Source organism: Oncorhynchus mykiss, chromosome 7 (genome assembly GCF_057628025.1).
Source record: "Oncorhynchus mykiss isolate SJ-2025 chromosome 7, ASM5762802v1, whole genome shotgun sequence".
Taxonomy (NCBI): domain Eukaryota; kingdom Metazoa; phylum Chordata; class Actinopteri; order Salmoniformes; family Salmonidae; genus Oncorhynchus; species Oncorhynchus mykiss.
The window spans coordinates 85,520,113-85,543,371 of NC_143028.1; the positions used below are offsets into that span (position 1 = coordinate 85,520,113).

General features: G+C 43.0%; 1 protein-coding gene across 1 annotated transcript in view; it reads right to left on the reverse strand.

The window, feature by feature from the left end:
* zgc:77375 (haloacid dehalogenase-like hydrolase domain-containing 5) overlaps nucleotides 1-22,747 on the reverse strand; it is a 31,839-nt gene extending 9,092 nt beyond the window's left edge. The window contains exons 1-6 of the mRNA XM_036984380.2: nucleotides 22,383-22,747; nucleotides 14,789-14,992; nucleotides 12,634-12,746; nucleotides 11,296-11,389; nucleotides 1,102-1,135; nucleotides 793-967 (exon numbers count right to left, since the gene is read on the reverse strand). Of these exons, the coding sequence (XP_036840275.1) occupies nucleotides 793-967; nucleotides 1,102-1,135; nucleotides 11,296-11,389; nucleotides 12,634-12,746; nucleotides 14,789-14,992; nucleotides 22,383-22,499 (737 nt within the window). The 5' untranslated portion in view covers nucleotides 22,500-22,747. The remainder of the gene's footprint in view (nucleotides 1-792; nucleotides 968-1,101; nucleotides 1,136-11,295; nucleotides 11,390-12,633; nucleotides 12,747-14,788; nucleotides 14,993-22,382) is intronic.
* Nucleotides 22,748-23,259: the final 512 nt, after the last annotated feature.

The window sequence follows — 23,259 nt, forward strand, 5'->3', positions numbered from 1 at the left end:
CCTTTGGGTTGTGCCGTGGCGGAGATCTTTGTGGGCTATACTCAGCCTTGTCTCAGGATGGTAAGTTGGTGGTTGAAGATATCCCTCTAGTGGTGTGGGGGCTGTGCTTTGGCAAAGTGGGTGGGGTTATATGTTATATCCTTCCTGTTTGGCCCTGTCCGGGGGTGTCCTCGGATGGGTCCACAGTGTCTCCTGACCCCACCTGTCTCAGCCTCCAGTATTTATGCTGCAGTAGTTTATGTGTCGGGGGCTAGGGTCAGTTTGTTATATCTGGAGTACTTCTCCTGTCCTATTCGGTGTCCTGTGTGAATTTAAGTGTGCTCTCTCTAATTCTCTCTTTCTCTCTTTCTTTCTCTCTCTCGGAGGACCTGAGCCCTAGGACCATGCCTCAGGACTACCTGAGATGACTCCTTGCTGTCCCCAGTCCACCTGGCCGTGCTGCTGCTCCAGTTTCAACTGTTCTGCCTTATTATTATTGGACCATGCTGGTCATTTATGAACATTTGAACATCTTGGCCATGTTCTGTTATAATCTCCACCCGGCACATCCAGAAGAGGACTGGCCACCCCACATAGCCTGGTTCCTCTCTAGGTTTCTTACTAGGTTTTGGCCTTTTTATGGAGTTTTTCCTAGCCACCGTGCTTCTACACCTGCATTGCTTGCTGTTTGGGGTTTTGTACAGCACTTTGAGATATCAGCTGATGTACAAAGGGCTATATAAATACATTTGATTTGATTTGTCAACCAATGTTCCATATCACTTAGTGTAATCTTTCTCAGTGACTTGTTACCGTGGAGACTGGGCCTCGGCCATCCACATCAGGTCCATGTTACAGGCCAGCAGCGGCAGGTGGGAGGAGTGACGCATCTCATGGGCGTTACCCAGGCTCCCATTGGTCAGCAACACATCAATGATCAGCTGCAGGTTGGTCTCCCATCGGATTGGCTCGCCGAACAGGATGACCGCTGCGACCAGAAAAAAAGAGAAACAACATCATTAAATCGTGAGTTTATACTTTCTTAAAATCTGAAAGGTTATTCTACATGTAGAATCATTATTTGGAGAAAATGTACTACGATATGAACAATATGCTTCTTACCTTGAACTATAGGGAGATTCACAATAGGTGAAGACTGCAACAAGAGAAGAATAACATTCAGGGCTCCAGAGTACATACACCCTAAAGTGTCCCTAGGACACCAGAGTACATACACCCTAAAGTGTCCCTAGGACACCAGAGTACATACACCCTAAAGTGTCCCTAGGACACCAGAGTACATACACCCTAAAGTGTCCCTAGGTAACCAGAGTACAAACACCCTAAAGTGTCCCTAGGACACCAGAGTACATACACCCTAATGTGGGCACAGTCACTCTCAATCACCATCTCCTCCCTGACCTTTCACATCGCTGTGCATGTGATCCTGCTCTAGCAGAGGTAACATGGTGATACACCATGGGTAGGGTATCCTCAGCTTCAGGTGGTAGGAATATATTTTGGGCTACTGGATAAAAGTGTCTGCTAAATATATATAATATTCTGAACTACCAGTATATACAATAATATACAGTAACACAACATGACATACGTAGGGAGAACACAGTCATAGCATAGGTGGACTTTATGGGTTCTTGAGGCAAATTTGTTCCTTGTGAGGGGAGGGACCTATGAACTAAATTACATGACTTAGACTTTTCAATCTCTTGTTATAGAGCCACTATGTGGCCAATTGCCATGGTATTGCGTGAGAGGATGTGGCCCTAGGGCCTTTACCATGTTGTTAAGTTGCACAGTCCAGGGCCTTTTCATCTCATGGAAATGTTTTTTTTTCTTCACCAACATGGTAGAAAGAGGAATATAATAACAATAATGAAGTGGAACAAATACAACAGGATTTCACCAGCTTTGCTGCTTGAACCCCTAAATATACCTGCAAGCATTTATGGATGCACGTCTTTAAACGACATGGCCACTATGAACCAATGAGCTTGCATGAATGTTTCTTCCTGCACAACAGCGCCACCCTGCGGCCAAACTCAACACTTTTCTACAGGTTAGCTTGACTCACCTCCCTGAGCATGTGTGACAAATTGCATCACTCTGAGTCAAACAGATCAAGAGAGATAAACATGTGCCCATTATAGCGACTCAATTTAGATAAATTGAGTCTTGCATGGTATTGCATGAGAGGGTGTGGCCATTGGACCTTTATTATGTTGCTAATCTGAACATTCCTGACATTTTCATCTCATGGGATTTTTTTTTCTTCACCAATAACTAGAAAAGTACATTTCCTGTAGAAAATGTGGTGTGCTTGCTAGCCTGTGAAGCTTGTTAGCTTGATTAATTGATAGGATATGATAGCCTGAGCAAGTGAAAGTTGGTCTGGTGTCTCTTGCTTGAATGGTTCAAGAGTTACTGTTGGTGGGTTATTTTATGCTAATTTATATAGTTGTAGTTGATACAAGTTTTAAAGAATTTTATGTTAGGATAGCCTGAACATGTGACAATTGGTTTGGTGTTTCTAGCTTGAATGATTCAAGTGTTACTCGTAGTGGGTTATTTTAGGCAATTTTTATATAGTTATAGTTTATCAAAGTTTTTGAGAATTTGAAGTTAGCATAGCCTGAACATGTGAACGTTTGTTTGGTGTCCCTAGCTTGAACAGTTCAATAATTATTGTTTGTGAATTATTTAATGCACATTTTTCCATTTAAATGCATCGGTATCCATAGCAATGACTTCGTTTGAGCTGCTCAATGACATGTTATGAGAGAGCTGACGTTAGCTAGCTTCTTTTTTCATCACTCTAAACTCCTACAAACAACTGTAACTTTTTATTGGTAGAAGATATTTTTGTTCAAAGCCAGATTTGGAAAGCAGAGAAGTAGAGGAAGATTCCATACGCTCTAAGTTTCTGGCTGACTTTTGGGGGGAGTGTTGTTTGGAACAAGTTGGAAAAAAAGTGTTAATATATTTACTAAAACTGCTGTATAGTTAGATTCGTAGCGGATATTTTTGTTCTGCAAACATTTGAATAGCATAGCAGTAGACGAAGATGCCACACTCTCTAACTTTTTGTCTAACTTGTTGGGTAAGTGGTCAAATGTTAAGTTGTTTATAAAAAGTTAGAGAAAATGTTGTTGATGCAGTTACTTAAACAGCTGTAGCATTTGATCGGTACCAGATAATTCTGTTATTATTTCAGGTTTGAAAAGCAGAGAAGTAGAGGAAGATTTCATATGCTTTAACCTTTTGCCTAAGTTGATTGCAAAGTGGTCAAAGTATCTGATGTTTCAAAAGTTACATTGAAAGTTACAGTGAATGTTGGAAACGTTGATGTCACAACGGGGAGCTTTAGAATGTTGAAAAAAGTTCCATTAAAATGAATGAAGATGGACAAAAAGAAAGACCAAAAAATGTATAGTTTAAAAAGTATAAATAAAATAAAAACATTAAGTTGTATGCAAACACACTATTTTATAGTTTGAATGGTGTTTCTAGCTTAAACGGTGTAAGAGGAGTAGCATGCAGAAAAATAAGACGAAGATTTAAAGTATGAACTTTTGCTTGGAAGTCCCACCTAACAATAACTAGATGGTAATTTTCCATTATGAAACATTTGATGGAACTTGCTTCAACTCTTTACATGTATTTTTGTGGTAGTTGAAGAAGTTTACTGAAGCCAAGAGTTAAATATAGTCAAACTGAAATGTTGTAAAATAATCGGTATGATTACTTTGATAGACTACACTATCAACCTTATTACTTTGGATTGTGTTAGATCACATATTTCAACACAAATAACTACACTCAGAAAAAGTTACAGAAAATGTTGAGGTCACTTAAACAGCTGTAACGTTTGATTGGTACCAGATCATTCTGTTATTATTCCAGATTTGAATAGCAGAGAAGTAGAGGAAGATGTCACAACCTTTAACTCTTTGTGTACGTTTTTGTCAAAGTAGCTGATTTATGTCAAAAGTTGCATTGTTGCATTTACAGTGGATGGAAGTTGGAAGTGATGACGTCACAATTATTAACCTCATTAAAGTGAATGAAGATGGCCAAAAAGAAAGACCTTTTAAAGTGTGAATGGTGTTTGTAGCAGTGGAAGAGGAGTAGCGTGCAGAAGAAGAAGAAAAAGAAGTACAACAAAGTTTTAGAATGTGACGTTTGCTTCGTACGTCCCATTAATAACAATAAAAAGTGAGAATTATGTTGAAGATTTAAGTGGGGGCTTTTGCTTTGCAAACCCCACAATAATTAAAGCAGCGAGCAGTGTTGCCAGGGTTCAAGCTAGGTACTGTTGTTCATTGTTGGTAAATGTTGAAGTGAGTTGAGAAGTTGTTGTATGATGGCAAAAGTGTTAGTACTACCTGAAAGGGTGCATCAGGAGGTTTGATAGTGTTTCACTATGAAAACTTTCACATACATACTGTAAATGCACATAGTCAAACACACACGCACACACACTCGCATCATAATGTCACCATTTGGACAAATTGGACACATCACCCTAGGATGAGCTACTTCTGTACTCCTTACCACACTTGCCAAATATCACAACTCAACATCAACCGATCATGCAATAGTCCTTTGATCTATTTTGGACCATTTGTAATGATGTTGACTACTTTAAATGTCTTCTTCACTTCTTGTTGAACATGGAACGAGGGAGAGCTCGGTTTGTTGTTTTGGAAAGTTTTGAAAGTCTATTGAAAAAGTTTGGTTTCTAGCTAGCTACCTTTTGATTTTGGATCCTGTGACGTGGTTGGCATAAGTTGCTGGGACTGTTACTATCTGTTCAGTACAGGACAGATCCCAAGGCCGGATCTGAGGAGCTGTTTGGGGGCCCCAGTGCCCCCGCACATTGACTCTGTACCGGTACCCCCTGTATATAGCTATTGTTATTTACTGCTGCTCGTTAATTATTTGTTATTCTTATCTCTTACTTTTTTTTTTAGGTATTTTCTTAAAACTGCATTGTTGGTTAAGGGCTTGTAAGTAAGCATTTCATTGTAAGGTCTACCTACATCTGTTGTATTCTGCGCATGTGACAAATACAATTTGATATGATTTGGCCTAGCTGCTAGCTAGCTGCCTATTAAGCTAGCTGGGTTTTCTTGAGCGCTTGAACGCAGCCCGTGACGCGGTTAGCCATTGTGGCTGGGACTGCAGATTGTCCCGACTTGTGGCTTTCTAGATCCATGCAACCTGCCCTGTCTGGAAGTGACAGCGTAACCTACGTTGTTGGCATAACAAAGACCAAAGCAGGCGGGAGTACTGTTGAGGTACTGTTTGAACATCATAAATAACAATATGGCCTTAAATGGCCATGTACTCTTATAATCTCCACCCGGCACAGCCCTCAGACTGGCCACCCCTCAGAGCCTGGTTTCTCTCTAGGTTTCTTCCTGGGTTCCTGCCTTTCTAGGGAGTTTTTCCTAGTCACCGTGCTTCTACATCTTCATTGCTTGCTGTTTGGGGTTTTAGGCTGGGTTTCTGTATAGCACTTTGTGACATCTGCTGATGTAAAAAGGGCTTTATACAGTGCCTTGCGAAAGTATTCGGCCCCCTTGAACTTTGCGACCTTTTGCCACATTTCAGGCTTCAAACATAAATATATAAAACTGTATTTTTTTGTGAAGAATCAACAACAAGTGGGACACAATCATGAAGTGGAACGACATTTATTGGATATTTCAAACTTTTTTAACAAATCAAAAACTGAAAAATTGGGCGTGCAAAATTATTCAGCCCCTTTACTTTCAGTGCAGCAAACTCTCTCCAGAAGTTCAGTGAGGATCTCTGAATGATCCAATGTTGACCTAAATGACTAATGATGATAAATACAATCCACCTGTGTGTCAATCAAGTCTCCGTATAAATGCACCTGCACTGTGATAGTCTCAGAGGTCCGTTAAAAGCGCAGAGAGCATCATGAAGAACAAGGAACACACCAGGCAGGTCCGAGATACTGTTGTGAAGAAGTTTAAAGCCGGATTTGGATACAAAAAGATTTCCCAAGCTTTAAACATCCCAAGGAGCACTGTGCAAGCGATAATATTGAAATGGAAGGAGTATCAGACCACTGCAAATCTACCAAGACCTGGCCGTCCCTCTAAACTTTCAGCTCATACAAGGAGAAGACTGATCAGAGATGCAGCCAAGAGGCCCATGATCACTCTGGATGAACTGCAGAGATCTACAGCTGAGGTGGGAGACTCTGTCCATAGGACAACAATCAGTCGTATATTGCACAAATCTGGCCTTTATGGAAGAGTGGCAAGAAGAAAGCCATTTCTTAAAGATATCCATAAAAAGTGTAGTTTAAAGTTTGCCACAAGCCACCTGGGAGACACACCAAACATGTGGAAGAAGGTGCTCTGGTCAGATGAAACCAAAATGGAACTTTTTGGCAACAATGCAAAACGTTATGTTTGGCGTAAAAGCAACACAGCTCATCACCCTGAACACACACCATCCCCACTGTCAAACATGGTGGTGGCAGCATCATGGTTTGGGCCTGCTTTTCTTCAGCAGGGACAGGGAAGATGGTTAAAATTGATGGGAAGATGGATGGAGCCAAATACAGGACCATTCTGGAAGAAAACCTGATGGAGTCTGCAAAAGACCTGAGACTGGGACGGAGATTTGTCTTCCAACAAGACAATGATCCAAAACATAAAGCAAAATCTACAATGGAATGGTTCAAAAATAAACATATCCAGGTGTTAGAATGGCCAAGTCAAAGTCCAGACCTGAATCCAATCGAGAATCTGTGGAAAGAACTGAAAACTGCTGTTCACAAATGTTCTCCATCCAACCTCACTGAGCTCGAGCTGTTTTGCAAGGAGGAATGGGAAAAAATGTCAGTCTCTCGATGTGCAAAACTGATAGAGACATACCCCAAGCGACTTACAGCTGTAATCGCAGCAAAAGGTGGCGCTACAAAGTATTAACTTAAGGGGGCTGAATAATTTTGCACGCCCAATTTTTCAGTTTTTGATTTGTTCAAAAAGTTTGAAATATCCAATAAATGTCGTTCCACTTCATGATTGTGTCCCACTTGTTGTTGATTCTTCACAAAAAAATACAGTTTTATATATTTATGTTTGAAGCCTGAAATGTGGCAAAAGGTAGCAAAGTTCAAGGGGGCCGAATACTTTCGCAAGGCACTGTAAATACATTTGATTGATTGTCTCTCTATCACAGCTTAAGGATCTTTTAAACAAACAAAAATAGTTCTACAAGCAGTTCTTACAACAACAAGAAAATAGCTTAGTGTTTTAGTTTAGTACCGAATACAACAGGTATTACAATGAAATGCTTATTTTCCACCCTCCCTCCCAAAAGCATGTTAGGGTTAAGAGAACCTATGGGTTCGTAGCTTCATCCCCGCAGCACACACACACTTATACACACCAACTGATTCATGGACTGCATCTTTTTTTCCTCTTGCTTTGTTTCCTCTTTTCCATATTATGTTTATATCTGATACGCTAAACAGGAAAGGGCTGAAAATAGCCCATATTAACATATGTAGCCTTAGAAATAAGATTAATGAAATCAATTAATTGCTATCATCAGATAACATTAATATATTAGCCATTTCTGACTCACTTAGATATTTAATTGTATGATACAGCAGTAGCAATACAAGGATATAACATGTATAGAAGAGACAGAAATGCTTATGGGGGAGGTGTTGCTATATATATTCAGAGCCATATCCCTGTAATGCTTCGAGAACATCTTATGTCAAGTGTTATTGAAGTGTTGTGGTAGAAGGGTTCACCTGGCACATCTAACGCCTTTTCTTTTGGGGTGCTGCTACAGGCCACCAGGTGCTAACAGTCAGTATCTAAATAATATGTGTGAAATGTTTGATAGTGTATGTGATGTAAACAGAGAAGTCTACTTTCTTGGGGACCTGAATGTTGATGGTAGCAACACCACATGGCAGCAGCACAACATGGTAGCAACATAAAACAGGGTACAAGATTATTGGGCACAGACAACAGCACAAAGGGCAAGAAGCTAGAGACAATAATATAACACGCACAACTATCAGTAAGAGTGTCCATGATTGAGTCTTTGAATGAAGAGATTGAGATAAAACTGTCCACTTTGTTGCAGCTCATTCCAGTTGCTAGCTGCAGCGAACTGAAAATATGAGCGACCCAAGGATGTGTGTGCTGTATCCGTACCCATTGAATGCAGTGATCACAATAAAGCAGGAAAGCCAAAGTTCCAAAAGATGGGACTAAAATTGTGTATGAGAGATCATACAAAATACTTTGCTGTGACTCTTACGTGAATGATGTTCAAAATATTTGTTGGTCTGATGTGATTTAATAAGGAGCATCCAGTTGCTTCTTCCAATTATTGATAAACATGCACCTGCTAAGAAACCTGTTAAAAATCCATGGTTAGATGAGGAATTGTTGAAAGAGATGGAGCAAAAGGAGTGGCTAATAAGTCTGGCTGCACATTTGACTGGCTGACTTATTGCAATTTGAGAAATTATGTTACAAAAAAAAAAAGAAGAAACTGTATTTTGATGCCAAGATCTCTACTTTAGTACTTTTAAATTAAATTATGAGCAGAAAGACACATACAACTCAATTTTTCATCAAATCAGATGGAGTATTCATCGCGAAACCATTGATTACTTAATTGGCAAAGTGGGCAAACTTAGGCAGGAAATCCCAACAACGAAGTGAGCCATTGTACTCATGCGTGAAACAAAATGAAAGCGTTTGAATTTCGTAAAGTTACTGTGGGAGAGGTGGAAAAATGATTGTTATCGATCAATAATGACAAACATCCTGGCATTAACAACTTAGATGGAAAGCTACTGAGGATGGTAGCTGACTCTATAGCCACTCCTATCTGTCATATCTTTAATCTGAGCCTAGAGGAAAGTCTTTGTCCTCAGGCCTGGAGGGAAGAAAAAGTAATTCTGCAACCCAAGAGTGGTAAAGTGGCCTTTATTGGTTCTAACAGCAGACCTATCAGCTTGCTGCCAGCTCTTAGCAAACTGTTGAAAAAAATGGTGTTTGATCAAATACAATGCTATTTCTCTATAAACAAATTAACAACAGACTTTCAGCACGCTTGTAGAGAAAGGCACACAATATGTACTGCACTGACACAAATGACTGATTGGTTGAAAGAAATTGATAATAAGAAGATTGTGGGAGCTGTACTGTTAGATTTCAGTGCAGCCTTTGATATTATTGACCATAACCTGTTGTTGAAAAAATGTACGCTACAGTTCAAAAGTTTGGGGTCACTTAGAAATGTCCTTGTTTTTGAAAGAAAATCATATTTTTTGTCCATTAAAATAACATCAAATTGATCAGAAATACAGTGTAGACATTGTTAATGTTGTAAATGACTATTGTAGCTGGAAACGGCTTATTTTTAATGGAATATCTACATAGACGTACAGAGGCCCATTATCAGCAACCATCACTCCTGTGTTCCAATGGTACGTTGTGTTAGCTAATCCAAGTTTATCATTTTAAAAGGCTAATTGATCATTAGAAAACCATTTTGCAATTATGTTAGCACAGCTGAAAACTGTTGTCCTGATTAAAGAAGCAATAAAACTGGCCTTCTTTAGACTAGCTGAGTATCTGGAGCATCAGTATCTGTGGGTTCGATTATAGGCTCAAAATGGCCAGTACTTTCTTCTGAAACTCGTCAGTCTATTCTTGTTCTGAGAAATGAAGGCTATTCCATGAGAGAAACTGAAGATCTCTCCCTTCACAGAACAGCGCAAACCAGAATAGAAAGAGGGAGGCACCGGTGCACAACTGAGCAAGAGGACAAGTACAGGCAGAGTTGCAAAGAAAAAGCCAGATTGGCCAATAAAAATAAAAGATTAAGATGGGAAAAAGAACACAGACACTGAACAGAGGAAGATTGGAAAAAAGTATTATGGACAAACAAATCTACATTTGAGGTGTTCGGATCACAAAGTAGAACTGCGTCGAGAGACGCAGATAAAATAAAAATGCTGGAGGAGTGCTTGATGCCATCTGTCAAGCATGGTGGAGGCAGTGTGATGGTCTGGTGGAGGTGGAGACAATGTGATGGTCTGGTGGAGGCAATGTGATGGTCTGGTGGAGGTGGAATGAGGCAATGTGATGGTCTGGTGGAGGTGGAAGGAGGCAATGTGATGGTCTGGTGGAGGTGGAGGGAGGCAATGTGATGGTCTGGTGGAGGCAATGTGATGGTCTGGTGGAGGCAATGTGATGGTCTGGTGGAGGTGGAAGGAGGCAATGTGATGGTCTGGTGGAGGTGGAGGGAGGCAATGTGATGGTCTGGTGGAGGCAATGTGATGGTCTGGTGGAGGCAATGTGATGGTCTGGTGGAGGTGGAAGCAATGTGATGGTCTGGTGGAGGTGGAAGCAATGTGATGGTCTGGTGGAGGTGGAGGCAATGTGATGGTCTGGTGGAGGTGGAGGCAATGTGATGGTCTGGTGGAGGTGGAGGCAATGTGATGGTCTGGTGGAGGTGGAGGCAATGTGATGGTCTGGGGGTGCTTTGGTGGTGATAAAGTGGGAGATGAGTAAAGGGTAAAAGTGATCTTGAAGAAGGAAGGCTATCACTCCATTTTGCAACTCCATGCCATACCCTGTGGACAGCGCTTAATTGGAGCCAATTTCCTTCTACAACAGGACAATGACCCAAAGCACAGCTCCAAACTATGCAAGAAGTATTTAGGGAAGAAGCAGTCAGCTGGTATTCTGTCTATAATGGAGTGGCCAGCACAGTCACCGGATCTCAACCCTATTGAGCTGTTGTGGGAGCAGCTTGACCGTGTGGTACGTAAGAAGTGCCCATCAAGCCAATCCAACTTGTGCTTCAGGAAGCATGGGATGAAATCTCTTCAGATTACATCAACAAATTGACAACTAGAATGCCAAAGGTCTGCAAGGCTGTAATTGCTGCAAATGGAGGATTCTTTGACGAAAGCAAAGTTTGAAGGACACTATTATTTCAATTAAAAATCATTATTTATAACCTTGTCAACGTCTTGACTATATTTCCTATTCATTTTGCAACTAATTTCATGTATATTTTCATGGAAAACAAAGACATTTCTAAGTGACCCAAACTATTGAACTGTAGTGCATGTACCCATGTTTTTAAACACAACATCTTCCAGGACTCTAGCTCAAACAATATCGCCACCATGATCCAATGTGGTTGTATGAATGGTTTTTCCTGTCCAAAAGCACCACTGTGCATGCAGGCGTGCGTGCGTGTTCCTACTGGTAGTTTGGGTCGTCTGTTGTGGTCCACCATATCCAGCAGGGGGAAGTATTCTCTCAACATGTCGATGCTCACCACATTCTGGAAGCCCAGACTGGAGGAACGTTAAGGATCAACATGGTAACATCTATAACACTAAAACATACCAAACATTTATTTAAGTAGGCAAGTCAGTTAAGAAACAAATCCTTATTTACATTGACAGCCTACCCCGGACGACGCTGGGCCAATTGTGCGCCGCTTCATGGGACTCCCAATCAGGGCCAGATGTGATACAGCCTGGATTCGAACCAGGGATTGTAGTGACGCATCTTGCACTAAGGTGCAGTGCCTTAGACCACTGTGCCACTCGGGGGCCCAACATTAGGAACACTTTCATAATATTTACTGGTACCCCACCCTCTTTTGCCCTCAGAACAGCCTCAATTCGTAGGGGCATGGACTCTACAAGGTATTGAAAGCAGTCCACAGGGATGCTGACCCATGTTGACTCCAATGCTTCCCACAGTTGTATCAAATCAGCTGGATGTCCTTTGGGTGCTGGACCATTCTTGATACACATGGATGTAAAAAACTCAGCAACCTTGCAGTTCTTGACACAAACCGTTCAAAGGCACTTAAATGTTTTATCTTGCCCATTCACCCTCTGAATGGCACACATACACAATCCATGTCTCAAGGCTTGAAAGTCCTTATTTTTCCTATCTCCTCCCCTTCATTAACACTGATTGAAGTGGATTTAACAATTGACATCAATAAGGGATCATAGCTTTCACTTGGATTCGCCTGGTCAGTCTATGTCATGGAATACTCTTAATGTTTTGTATACTCAGTGGAATTTCCACAGTTTATACTATATCAAAGACCGTTAGGTATTCTCTGTGCTAGAAATGGTCTGATCATGGGCTGACAATGCTGTGTTTAGGTTGAAGCAGTAGGCCAAACCTTTAACTGAACTACAACATCATCTGCTCTTATCATCATCATCGGTGCACAACATTTTGTTGGCTTCACCTAAAATGCCCCCCCCCCCCCCCAGTTATCAGAGCACTATTATTGTATAAGCTCTCATTACTGTCCCTGGACCTGCCAGGCTGTCACCCAGTAATCACAGAGACCTTGAATGTATGGGGAGCAGATGAACCAGGGTTACAAAACACAACCAGCTGTACAGCCATGTGATCTCACTGATCAACATAGAACTACCCCTCTAAGAAAGACTAAAGGCTTTGATTGATGTTTTAAATGTCGAAGCTACTCACACTGGCTGAGTAACTATATACATCTGGTGATGATGGCACAGTGAAACAGCAGAGTTAGAAGTGATTAGACAGATACTTGTTAGCGATATCCAGTACAGGTCCTTGTCCTGACACCAGAACACATTTCTCATGGTACTTCGTGAACATCCTGAGAGGACTGTGAGACAGCATCACCTGGTCCTGGGAGATCTACAAGAGAAAGACACAACACAGATACAAAGTAATCAAACAGAGTGACTGTTGCAGTCTACTGGAGTGGCTGCTGCCTGAAACCACAGCCTGAAACCACCTTCAGTATAAAGTGATAATGATTGTAGATCAGATAACATAATTGCATGTTAATGATAATGATTGCATGTTAATGATAATGATTTTAGGTCAGGTGACAGACACTATGACAACATCCAGACAGTTTTACATGAATGTTATTTGCACTTCTCAGTTCCGACCTCCAGGTGAATTAGCTTGCTGTAAGAGACATGAAACATGAGCCTGGCTTGCAGATACTCCCAGCACCAGGTTTAAGGTTAGACTCCCAAGGTTAGGGTTAGAATCCCAGGGTTAGGGGTTAGGGTTGAACTCCAAGTGTCAGAGGTTAAACCCCCAAGGTTAGGGTTAGAATCCCAGGGTTAGGGGTTGGACTCCAAGGGTTAGGGTTAGACTCCCAGGGTAAGGGGTTAGACTCCCAGGGTAAGGGGTTAGACTCCCAGGGTAAGGGGTTAGACTCCCAGGGTTAGGGTTAGATTCCCGGGGTTAGGGGTTAGACTTCCAGGGTTAGACTCCCAAGGTTAGGGTTAAACTCCCTGGGTTAGGGTTAGATTCCCGGGGTTAGGGGTTAGACTCCCAGGGTAAGGGGTTAGACTCCCAGGGTAAGGGGTTAGACTCCCAGGGTTAGGGTTAGATTCCCGGGGTTAGGGGTTAGACTTCCAGGGTTAGACTTCCAGGGTTAGACTCCCAGGGTTAGACTCACAGGGTTAGGGTTAGATTCCCGGTGTTAGGGGTTAGACTCCCAGGGTTAGGGTTAGACTCCCAGGGTAAGGGGTTAGACTCCCAGGGTAAGGGGTTAGATTCCCGGGGTTAGGGGTTAGACTCCCAGGGGTTAGGGTTAGACTCCCAGGGTTAGGGGTTGGACACCCAGGGTTAGACTCCCAGGGTTAGAGGTCAGACTCCCAGGGTTAGGGGTTAGAGGTTAGACTCCCAGGGTTAGGGGTTAGACTCCCAGGGTTAGGGGTTGGACTCCCAGGGTTAGAGGTTGGACTCCCAGGGTTGAACTCCCAGGGTTAGACTCCCAGGGTTAGACTCCCAGGGTTGAACTCCCAGGGTTAGGGGTTAGACTCCCAGGGCTTTGGGTTAGACTCCCAGGGGTTAGGGGTTAGACTCCCACGGTTAGACTCCCAGGGTTAGGGTTAGACTCCCAGGGTTAGGGGTTAGACTCCCAGGGTTAGACGCCCAGGGTTAGGGGTTAGACTCCCAGGGTTAGACTCCCAGGGGTTTGGGTTAGACTCCCAGGGTTAGGGGTTAGACTCCCAGGGGTTTGGGTTAGACTCCCAGGGGTTTGGGTTAGACTCCAAGGGTTAGACTCCCGGGGTTAGGGTTAGACTCCCAGGGGTTAGGGGTTAGACTCCCAGGGTTAGGGGTTAGATTTATAGGGTTAGACTCCCAGAGTTAGGGGTTAGAATCCCAGTGTTGGACTCCCAGGGTTAGACTCCCAAGGTTAGAGGTTAGACACCCAGGGTTAGAGGTTGGACTCCCAGGGTTGGACTCCCAGGGTTAGACTTCCAGGGTTAGGGTTAGACTCCCAGGGTTAGAGGTTGGACTCCTAGGGTTGGACTCCCAGGGTTAGAAGTCAGAGATTAGGGTTAGGGGTCAAAGGTTAGGGTTGGACTCCCAGGGTTAGTAGTCAAAGGTTAGTGTTAAGGTTAGGGTTGGACTCCCAGGGTTAGTATTCAGAGGTTAAGGTTAGGGTTGGACTCCCAGGGTTAGTAGTCAGAGATTAGGGTTAGGGGTCAAAGGTTAGGGTTGGACTCCCAGGGTTAGTAGTCAAAGGTTAGTGTTAAGGTTAGGGTTGGACTCCCAGGGTTAGTATTCAGAGGTTAAGGTTAGGGGTCATAGGTTTGGGTTGGACTCCCATGGTTAGGGTTAGGGGTCAGAGGGTAGGGTTAGGTTTGGACTCACAGGCACTCCCAAGGTTAGGGTTAGGGGTCAGAGGGTAGGGTTAGGTTTGGACTCACAGGCACTCCCAGTATTTGAGACAGTTGATCAGCCTTCTTCTGACGGAGACAGTTTCCAGCGTTGGTGACGAACACCACAGGAACCAAGAACTGTCCTCTGGAGTCCACCAACTTCTGGAAGGCCTTTTTAGCAGCTGGAATAGGAGTCTTCCCCCGGACCAGCACCCCATCGATGTCAAACAGCAGACCGAACCCTGGCTGGATCTAGAGCACAGGAGGATCATTGACACTTCTGAGAAAGGCATTGGACAAACCATGTGACAAATACTGTACAACCATTCTTTACATTTCAGTTGTTGTTTTTTAGTTTGGATTTATTTAGTTTTTACATTTCAGGTGTTGTCACACACAAACCATCCATGCATGGCATCACAGCAAAACGGCAAGATCTAGTCCTGATCTGCACAACCAAAAGCAAACAGACCCAGACGGATGCAAACAGACCCAGACAGACCCAAGCAGACCCAGACAGACCCAGACAGACCCAAACAGACACAGACAGATGCAAACGGACCCAGACAGACCCAAACAGACACAGACAGACCCACCCTAACCTCTAACCTGCACTGCAAAGAATAATAGAGCATTCTCAGAGCATAATACTAAACAATGTTTTGCAGCTTTATAAACCAGCATCATCCCAGCTTTATAAACCAGCTTCATCCTAGCTTTATAAACCAGCATCATCCCAGCTTTATAAACCAGCATCATCCCAGCTTTATAAACCAGCATCATCCCAGCTTTATAAACCAGCATCGTCCCAGTTGTATAAACCAGCATCATCCCAGCTTTATAAACCAGCATCATCCCAGCATTATAAACCAGCATCATCCCAGCTTTCATAAACCAGCATCATCCCAGCTTTATAAACCAGCATCGTCCTAGTTGTATAAACCAGCATCGTCCCAGCTTTATAAACCAGCATCATCCCAGCTTTATAAACCAGCATCGTCCTAGTTGTATAAACCAGCATCATCCCAGCTTTATAAACCAGCATTGTCCCAGCTTTATAAACCAGCATCATCCCAGCTTTATAAACCAGCATCATCCCAGCTTTATAAACCAGCATCGTCCTAGTTGTATAAACCAGCATCATCCCAGCTTTATAAACCAGCATTGTCCCAGCTTTATAAACCAGCATCATCCCAGCTTTATAAACCAGTATCATCCCAGCTTTATAAACCAGTATCAACCCAGCTTTATATTTATTGATTTATTATTATTTCACCTTTATTTAACCAGGTAAGCTAGCTGAGAACAAGTTCTCATTTACAACTGTGACCCAGCCAAGATAAAGCAAAGCAGTGCGACAGAAACAACAACACAGAGTTACACATGGAATAAACAAGCGTGCAGTCAATAACACAATAGAAAAAAAAGAAAGTCTATATACAGTGTGTGCAAATGACATGAGGAGGTATGGCAATAAATAGGCCATAGTAGCAAAGTAATTACAATTTAGCAGATTAACACTGGAGTGATAGATGAGCATGTGATGGTGTGTAATGGGAGGACCAAAACGCACCACTATATATCCACAGTACATCACCACACCACTACATATCCACAGTACATCACCACACCACTACATATCCACATCACCACACCACTACATATCCACAGTACATCACCACACCACTACATATCCACATCACCACACCACTACATATGCACAGTACATCACCAAACCACTACATATCCACATCACCACACCACTACATATCCACAGTACATCACCACACCACTACATATCCACAGTACCTCATCACTACATATCCACAGTACATCACCACACCACTACATATCCACATCACCACACCACTACATATCCACATCACCACACCACTACATATCCACAATACCTTACCACACCACTACATATCCACATCACCACACCACTACATATCCACAGTACCTCACCACACCACTACATATCCACATCACCACACCACTACATATCCACAGTACATCACCACACCACTATATATCCACAGTACCTCACCACACCACTACATATCCACAGTACCTCACCACACCACTACATATCCACATCACCATACCACTACATATCCACAGTACATTAGCACACCACTACATATCCACAGTACCTCACCAGACCACTACATATCCACATCACCACACCACTACATATCCACAGTACATCACCACACCACTATATATCCACAGTACCTCACCACACCACTACATATCCACAGTACCTCACCACACCACTACATATCCACATCACCATACCACTACATATCCACAGTACATTAGCACACCACTACATATCCACAGTACCTCACCAGACCACTACATATCCACATCACCACACCACTACATATCCACAGTACATCACCACACCACTATATATCCACAGTACCTCACCACACCACTACATATCCACAGTACCTCACCACACCACTACATATCCACATCACCACACCACTACATATCCACACTACATCACCACACCACTACATATCCACAGTACATCACCACACCACTATATATCCACAGTACCTCACCACACCACTACATATCCACAGTACCTCACCACACCACTACATATCCACATCACCATACCACTACATATCCACAGTACATTAGCACACCACTACATATCCACAGTACCTCACCAGACCACTACATATCCACATCACCACACCACTACATATCCACACTACTACATATCCACATCACCACACCACTACATATCCACACTACTACATATCCACATCACCACACCACTATATATCCACAGTACCTCACCACACCACTACATATCCACAGTACCTCACCACACCACTACATATCCACATCACCACACCACTACATATCCACACTACATCACCACACCACTACATATCCACAGTACATCACCACACCACTATATATCCCCAGTACCTCACCACTACATATCTACATCACCACGCCACTACTTATCCACAGTACCTCACCACTACATATCCACAGTACCTCACCACACCACTACATATCCACATCACCACACCACTATATATCCACAATACCTCACCACTACATATCCACATCACCACACCACTACATATCCACAGTACATCACCACACCACTACATATCCACAGTACCTCACCACACCACTACATATCCACAGTACCTCACCACACCACTACATATCCACATCACCATACCACTACATATCCACATCACCACACCACTACATATCCACAGTACAACACCACACCACTACATATCCATAGTACCTCACCACACCACTACATATCCACAGTACATCACCACACCACTACATATCTACATCACCACACCACTACATATCCACATCACCACACCACTACATATCCACATCACCACACCACTACATATCCATAGTACATCACCACACCACTACATATCCACAGTACATCACCACACCACTACATATCTACATCACCACACCACTACATATCCACATCACCACACCACTACATATCTACAGTACCTCACCACTACATATCCACAGTACCTCACCACACCAATACATGTCCACAACACCACACCACTACATATCCACAGAACCTCACGACTACATATCCACAGTACCTCACCACACAACTACATATCCATATCACCACACCACTACATATCCACAGTACCTCACCACTACATATCCACATCACCACACCACTACATATCCACACCACTACATATCCATATCACCACACCACGAAACATCCACACCACCACACCACTAAATATCCATAGTTCCACAGTACCACACCACTACATATCCACAGTACCTCACCACACCACTTCATATCCACAGTACCTCACCACTACATATCCACAGTACCTCACCACTACGTATCCACATCACCACACCACAACATATCCACATCACCACACCACTACATATTTACAGTACATCACCACACCACTACATATCCACAGTACCACACCACACCACTAAATATCCACAGTACCTCACCACACCACTACATATCCACAGTACCACACCACTACGTATCCACATCACCACACCACAACATATCCACATCACCACACCACTACATATCCACAGTACCTCACCACACCACTACATATCCACAGTACCACACCACTACATATCCACAGTACCACACCACTACATATCCATAGTACCTCACCACTACATATCCACATCACCACACCACTACATATCCATAGTACCTCACCACACCACTACATATCCACATCACCACACCACTACATATCCACAGTACCACACCACTACATATCCATAGTACCTCACCACACCACTACATATCCACATGACCACACCACTACATATCCACATCACCACACCACTATATATACACAGTACATCACCACACCACTACATATCCATAGTACCTCACCACACCACTACATATCCACATGACCACACCACTACATATCCACATCACCACACCACTATATATACACAGTACATCACCACACCACTACATATCTACATCACCACACCACTACATATCTACATCACCACACCACTACATATCTACATCACCACGCCACTACATATCCACAGTACCTCACCACGCCACTACATATCCACAGTACCTCACCACACCACTACATATCCACAGCACCAGACCACTACATATCCACAGTACCTCACCACTACATATCCACAGTACCTCACCACACCACTACATATCCACAGCACCAGACCACTACATATCCACAGTACCTCACCACTACATATCCACAGTACATCACCACACCACTACATATCCACAGTACCTCACCACACCACTACATATCCACATCACTACATATCCACATCACCAGACCACTACATATCCACAGTACCTCACCACACCCCTACATATCTACATCACCACACCACTACATATCCACACCACTACATATCCACATCACCAGACCACTACATATCCACAGTACCTCACCACACCCCTACATATCTACATCACCACACCACTATATATCCACAGCACCTCACCTCACCACTACATATCCACAGCACCACACCACTACATATCTACATCACCACACCACTACATATCTACATCACCACACCACTACATATACACAGTACCTCACCACACCACTACATATCCACAGTACCTCACCACACCACTACATATCCACACCACTACATATACACAGTACCTCACCACACCACTACATATCCACAGTACCTCATCACTATATATCCACAGTACCTCATATGTAGTGGTGTGGTGTGGTGATGTGGATATGTAGTGGTGTGGTGAGGTACTGTGGATATGTAGTGGTGTGGTGAGGTACTGTGGATATGTAGTGGTGTGGATATGTAATGGTGTGGTGAGGTACTGTGGATATATAGTGGTGTGGTGAGGTGCTGTGGATATGTAGTGGTGTGGTGAGGTACTGTGGATATGTAGTGGTGTGGTGATGTGGATATGTAGTGGTTTGGATATGTAGGGGTGTGGTGATGTACTGTGGATATATAGTGGTGTAGTGTTGTGCTGTGGATATGTAGTGGTGTGGTGATGTACTGTGGATATGTAGTGGTGTGGTGCTGTACTGTGGATATATAGTGGTGTGGTAATGTACTGTGGATATATAGTGGTGTAGTGTTGTGCTGTGGATATGTAGTGGTGTGGTGATGTACTGTGGATATGTAGTGGTGTGGTGCTGTACTGTGGATATATAGTGGTGTGGTGATGTAGATATGTAGTGGTGTGGTACTGTGGATATGTAGTGGTGTGGTGATGTACTGTGCATATATAGTGGTGTGGTGATGTACTGTGGATATATAGTGGTGTGGTGGTGTGCTGTGGATATGTAGTGGTGTGGTGGTGTGGATATGTAGTGGTGTGGTGATGTACTGTGGATATGTAGTGGTGTGGTGGTGTACTGTGGATATGTAGTGGTGTGGTGTACTGTGGATATATAGTGGTGTGGTGGTGTGCTGTGGATATGTAGTGGTGTGTTGATGTACTGTGGATATGTCGTGGTGTGGTGGTGTACTGTGGATACGTAGTGGTGTGGTGGTGTACTGTGGATATGTAGTGGTGTGGTGGTGTACTGTGGATATGTAGTGGTGTGGTGGTGTACTGTGGATATATAGTGGTGTGGTGGTGTACTGTGGATATATAGTGGTGTGGTGATGTACTGTGGATATGTAGTGGTGTGGTACTGTGGATATGTAGTGGTGTGGTAATGTATTGTGGATATATAGTGGTGTGGTGGTGTATTGTGGATATATAGTGGTGTGCTGATGTACTGTGGATATGTAGTGGTGTGGTACTGTGGATATGTAGTGGTGTGGTGATGTACTGTGGATATGTAGTGGTGTACTGTGGATATGTAGTGGTGTGGTGGTGTACTGTGGATATATAGTGGTGTGGTGGTGTGCTGTGGATATGTAGTGGTGTGGTGATGTACTGTGTATATGTAGTGGTGTGGTGAGGTACTGTGGATATGTAGTGGTGTGGTGGTGTACTGTGGATATGTAGTGGTGTGGTGGTGTACTGTGGATATGTAGTGGTGTGGTGGTGTACTGTGGATATGTAGTGGTGTGGTGGTGTACTGTGGATATAAAGTGGTGTGGTGATGTACTGTGGATATGTAGTGTTGTAGTACTGTGGATATGTAGTGGTGTGGTAATGTACTGTGGATATATAGTGGTGTGGTGGTGTACTGTGGATATATAGTGTTGTGGTGAGGTATATTGCCAAAGTCTTTAATGATTTTTTCATTGGCAAGATTGGCAAATTTAGGCATGACATGCTAGCAACAAACGCTGACACTACACCTCAAGAATATCTGACCAAATTATGAAAGGCAAGCATTGTAATTTTTAATTCCCTAAAGTGAGTGTGGAAGAAGTGAAAAAAGTATTGTTGTCTATCAACAATGACAAGCCACCGGGGTCTGACAACTTGGATGGAAAATTACTGAGGATAATAGCAGACAATAATGTCACTTCTATTTGCCATATTTTCAATTTAAGCCTACTAGAAAGTGTGTGGCCCCAGGCTTGGATGGAAGCAAAAGTCATCCCACAACCTAAGAACAGTAACGCCCCCTTTACTCGAATCCACGAGCTGACAAGGTACAAATCTGTCGTTCTGCCCCTGAACAAGGCAGTTAACCCACTGTTCACCGGTAGGCCGTCATTGTAAATAAGAATTTGTTCTTAACTGATTTGCCTAGTTAAATAAAGGTAAAATAAAAATACCCGACCAATCAAATCAAATTTAATTTGTATTTGTCAAATGCGCCGAATACAACACATGCGCCGAATATTTACCGTGAAATGCTTACTTACAAGCCCTTAATTAACCAACAATGCGGTTCAAGAAATATAGTTAAGAAAATATATATTAAATAAACTAAAGTAAAAAATCTAATGAAAAGAAAACACAATAAAATAACAATAACGAGGCTATATCCAGGGGGTACCCGTACAAAGTCAATGTGCAGGGGTACAGGTTAGTAGAAGGTAGTTAAACACTTCGAAACCCCAAAACGATCTTGCATAATTACACCGCTATAACGTTATTATATCGATACATTGTATCAACCAAGTACTGCATAATGACGAGACTGTAACGTAACAACACTACCTTGTTATTTAACGTCGAGGCGCCGCTTATCCCACACCTTGTCAGTAGAGTTCCCCGGTCCCCGGGATGGCTGAGCAGGGTGTTCGCAGCCCGGTGTAGGACACTCAGTGCCTTCATGATTCTGCTGTCGGGTTCTCTCCGCTGCCTCCTGTTACTCTAATTTAGTTCAACCTTGTTCGAACCCTTCATATATGAAGGCATGATGTGACGAAACCGAGAAGGTGGTCCTACAAACACAGGCGGGGGAGCAGTGCCGTGGGGGAGCTGTTCTGTTTAGTAGTGGAAAGTCAAAGTGATCTTTAGCGGACGCGGGATTACAAGGTCGCACAGGATTCACACGCTGCGCCACTAGACTGGATTCGACTGGTACAAAGAAACATTCATGCGTTTTGTACTACAGTATTTTAGATCAATCAAACACATTTGAAAATAATGAGAGAGCTAAACAGCTCATCTGGGGTCAGCGAGGCGCGTTATGCCTGTCATCTGTCAATTTACTTCAAGAGGACTCCAAAATTCCGCTGGTTCTGAATGGAGCTAAATGTGCTTCATAGGCCAATTGCATTCCTGTGCGGTTATTCCTATCAGGCTACATTATTATTAGGCCACATAGTTAGTAGTTCCAGACACACAAACTCAGTATTTATCAAGGATTTTAATTTATACAATTTCAATCAAGACATATAACTTTTTATTACTGATTTCAAGTGATCTATAAACCCAAAAGGTGCCTGGTAACTGAGGATGCGGTTTTAGTTCCCCTTAAACCAGCCCTGATGACATCAGACTGACGTTTGAAGACTTTGATATCAATAATGTAAGCCATTTATGTGTCTTGACATTGTCAATATACCTAACAAGAGGATGCAAACTCCCC